The sequence below is a fragment of the Saccoglossus kowalevskii genome, chromosome 22 (genome assembly GCF_978046115.1).
Source record: "Saccoglossus kowalevskii chromosome 22, keSacKowa6.1, whole genome shotgun sequence".
Lineage (NCBI taxonomy): Eukaryota > Metazoa > Hemichordata > Enteropneusta > Harrimaniidae > Saccoglossus > Saccoglossus kowalevskii.
In genome coordinates, this window is record NC_140662.1 from 839,937 (window position 1) to 843,760 (window position 3,824).

At 35.6% G+C, this 3,824-nt stretch overlaps 1 protein-coding gene across 1 annotated transcript; it reads right to left on the bottom strand.

The window, feature by feature from the left end:
- Positions 1–624: 624 nt before the first annotated feature.
- Positions 625–1,689, bottom strand: LOC102802387 (5-hydroxytryptamine receptor 4-like). The gene has a single exon (XM_006818666.2). The coding sequence runs from the start codon at positions 1,687–1,689 to the stop codon at positions 625–627; it is 1,065 nt and encodes a 354-aa protein (XP_006818729.1).
- Positions 1,690–3,824: the final 2,135 nt, after the last annotated feature.

The window sequence follows — 3,824 nt, forward strand, 5'->3', positions numbered from 1 at the left end:
TGTCAATGATATTGAGTAAAGTGTGGAGTATGTCTAGCGACGAGCAATGCACATCAAACCCAGGCAGACTGTGTAACAGAATTGGTATACTCGTGTGTCTCGTCGCAAATTAGTATTCTTTAGCATTATAGCTAAATACTCAACAGTAGCTTTGTATTTAAACATAGTGGCGTTATGTGGACGATGTTAAAATTGTTCTACTTTTCTATACAATCGGTTGAATTATTCCCCGTTTATGAGAAGAGTTTTCACGCATACATCGTGTTAACATCGTTTTATCGCCACTCAATGGTTGGATAACTAGTCCCAAATAACAAATTTTATCTTGCTGCTGATTTTATTACATATATGTGATTTATATTTATATATTGATATGCCCTTCACTTCAACCCGATAGTATGTTTATACATTTCTTATTTTTATATTGTACACTTTTGAATTGAATACTTTACTGTAGCAACATTAATTGCCTTTTTCTGTTTATGCATAGAGTCCTACTATATTGTCTATGGTTTATGTCGTGTTTTAAAGGCGAATAAATAATAATCATTTTATATTTAATGATATCTGCAGCTACCCACTTAATGTTTTAACGACATCTTAATGGCATATGTGTTGTGACTTTCACACAGGATCGGTTCCTGTCGACCCCGCAGTCCGTTGTTCTGTTTCTTTGCTGCTTTGGTTTAGTTTCTTGCAACACAGTAATCTCTTATAGGCGCTTCTAAAATTTCTGTTCATCCACGCGTAAAGATACGGGTTTAACGATGAATTGAACCAGGCTAGCGCCGCGAATGTTCGATGAGCCTCTTTTGGAACAATCAGGTATCTGTCCGATAAATTAGCAAAACAGTAGGGTATCCAACATACGCAGAATACGGCAAAAATGAAAAATAGTTGTCTTGTTACCTTGAGCTCAGTGTTGCTCCATTTGCCATCGTTCTTATTTGTCGTTGTACCTTCAGTCGAATTAGATGTATTGTTCGCCTGTATTCCATTTTGTGCCACTGCCTGCACACGTTGCCGTGACAACCTTATTGCACGGAATGTAAGAAAGTACCCAATAAACATCATGACAACGCATGGTAAGACTGCAAACGCTAACACCGAACACAGAAACCACCATGTCAGCTCGTCGCCGTAGATATACGCACAGTAACCAATAGCACTATTAAACCCCAGTTTGCCAAATCCCATGACTGGTAGTAATGTCCATACGATACTGAAAACCCATGTCCATCCAACCCAAATATAGTTATTTCTCCTGCTGAACACTTTACGATAAGTTCCCGGCGGCCGCGTGATTAAAACATATCTGTTAATCGCTATTGTACTTAACGTTGTTATAGATACGCCAAACGTTGCTATAGTGAAGAAACCAATGATTTGACACCATGTATCCACGTGTGGCCACGTATTATAGTAAAGGGTATACATATACATTGGTTCAAAAAATCCACAGACGCAAAAATCAGTTACACTCAAGTTGACAACAAACAAGTTGGCAATGATATGCAAACGTGGTGTAGTTATTACAGCTGTTATCACGAGTATGTTGCCTACGATACCAGCTATACTGAATACTACTAGGAATAGTATATGTACAATTGTTAAAAGGTCTCCGTAAACTGGTTGCAAGCAACACGTCACGTTCACACTACTATTATCAATCCTGTGTGTCGTCGCCATTTCCTGCTCCGAATTATATCGAGTTAGTTGTTAGCCGCACGCGTTGCCGTCGCCGGTCGGTTCGTTTAATCACGCACTGAAACGACTGATTTGAAACCGAGTCTATTAGACGCCAGTCATCTTTACCGACCACGCTGTTAACGTATTATTACCCAAATAGCGTATGACGCCAAATTGATAGTAACAAAATTATCGATGTCCATTTAGCGACTCGCCATGCGTCGACTCTGTAAAATAGAAATATTGATAACGAGTGCGTGTGACCGTGGAAATATCACGAACAAGTTAACCTGAAGAAAAACAGTTGAATGAATTGTCAACTGACAGTATATCGCTAGAACCCTCGCTACCAACCTAGGGTTTGTCACATGACTGCCGAATAAAGAATATTAGTTCATCACCATTACCACCAGTACTTCAATAGAACCGCTGTATGTAATCTGTGTAAATGCATAAACCGCATTCAGTTATATAGCTATATGTTCAATACATGTCTACTTAAGAATTATTTTAAGCGTAATTAATTCCTAGATGTATATAAAAAGAGCTCAATTGACACGTACAAGAAAGATGAATATGATTACGAAGCCGTGGTTTGAATTATAAACATAAATTTGCTGCAGCATTATTACCAAAGATAACCAACAAGGCGAAACATTATTAAATTCGTGTTCGTATTAATGTGAATATACCAAAGATCGTTAAAATGGTATACTTACATTGCTTAGAAAGAGATATGCCCAACACGATCCTTAGTCGTTATTCTGGACGAGTGCGTTTTGATAGCGAGGTCGCAATGAGACGGAATTAAGAAAGAACAGTGAGCGAATAAGATCAACCGAGTCGTATATAATGTTTGTTGCTAGGAAACCATAACTGTGTGCTATTGGTCCGTCTTAGTTACTGTTTTTATGTTGCTACCTTCAGCTTATTAGATCTTTGGGGTGCGTCTCCAATCATTCATCGTCTTCACGGGCTCAGAATTAAACGTGATGTTTTTGCCGTGAATATATTACTTACAAATAAATATGGTGATATTCCTAGAATACAATGACACGGTGATAAAATAACACGTGTCTACTGATAATAATAATAATAATAATAATAATAATAATAATAATAATAATAATAATAATAATAATAATAATAATAATAATAATAATAATAATAATAATAATAATAATAATAATAATAATAATAATAATAACAATAATAATAATAATAATAATAATAATAATAATAATAATAATAATAATAAAAGCGGTAGAAGCGATGAATCTATCGTCTGCAGTATAGTACACTTTTCTAAGTCATAAGATCTACTTTCACGAGTCTCACATGGATACCGACATGTACATAGACTAAGACGTATGCCCGGAAGGAATGACGCAATGTGAGTGTTCTTTCTATTCACTGTTAATAGAAAATGACAGACTCGTTTTTCACAACTTTAACCTAAATTAATAAAAACTAAAGTAAAATTGTACAGGTTTGGTTTAAAATAAATATTATAATCAGTATACTTTCCCAGTTATCATGTTTGCTAATCTTTCTAATGCATTATTTATATTCCCATTTACAATGTGATCAGTACCATTGTATCGATAGTATTGAGTGGGTATGATGTCGTGCTGCAGATACCAGTATATCAGTATAGCCGCTTTTATTAAAATAACTGCTACGTGGAAACCAGATAGCTAGTTACCTTCCATTCTTAATGAAGGTAAAATATGATTTAGTATCAAATTAAACTGCTGATAACACACTTCATAGATTTGTCAGGTGTCACGTGCGTTGCCATAGTATCGGTTGGGCTGGTTAGTATCGTGAAATGTTGGCTGTACATATTATGTGGTGCAACGTACCAGTTCAAATCACTACGTGTAAAATGTACTGTCAATTATCATGTTGGCCTTAAAGATGTCACAATCCACGAAGATTAATCGTTAATCTGACGGTGATATTTGAACATTTTTTAGGAGATTAAGAAGTACTTCGACTTAAAAATCAATCTGTCAAATGGAGAAAACGCCTCGTGGACTGAACCAAAGATTCATCACTTATAGTATCGTTTTTTGCTTTTGGCTGAATTGTTTTCTACTTGTTTTCTACTTTCAAAAAGAGTTTTATGCATT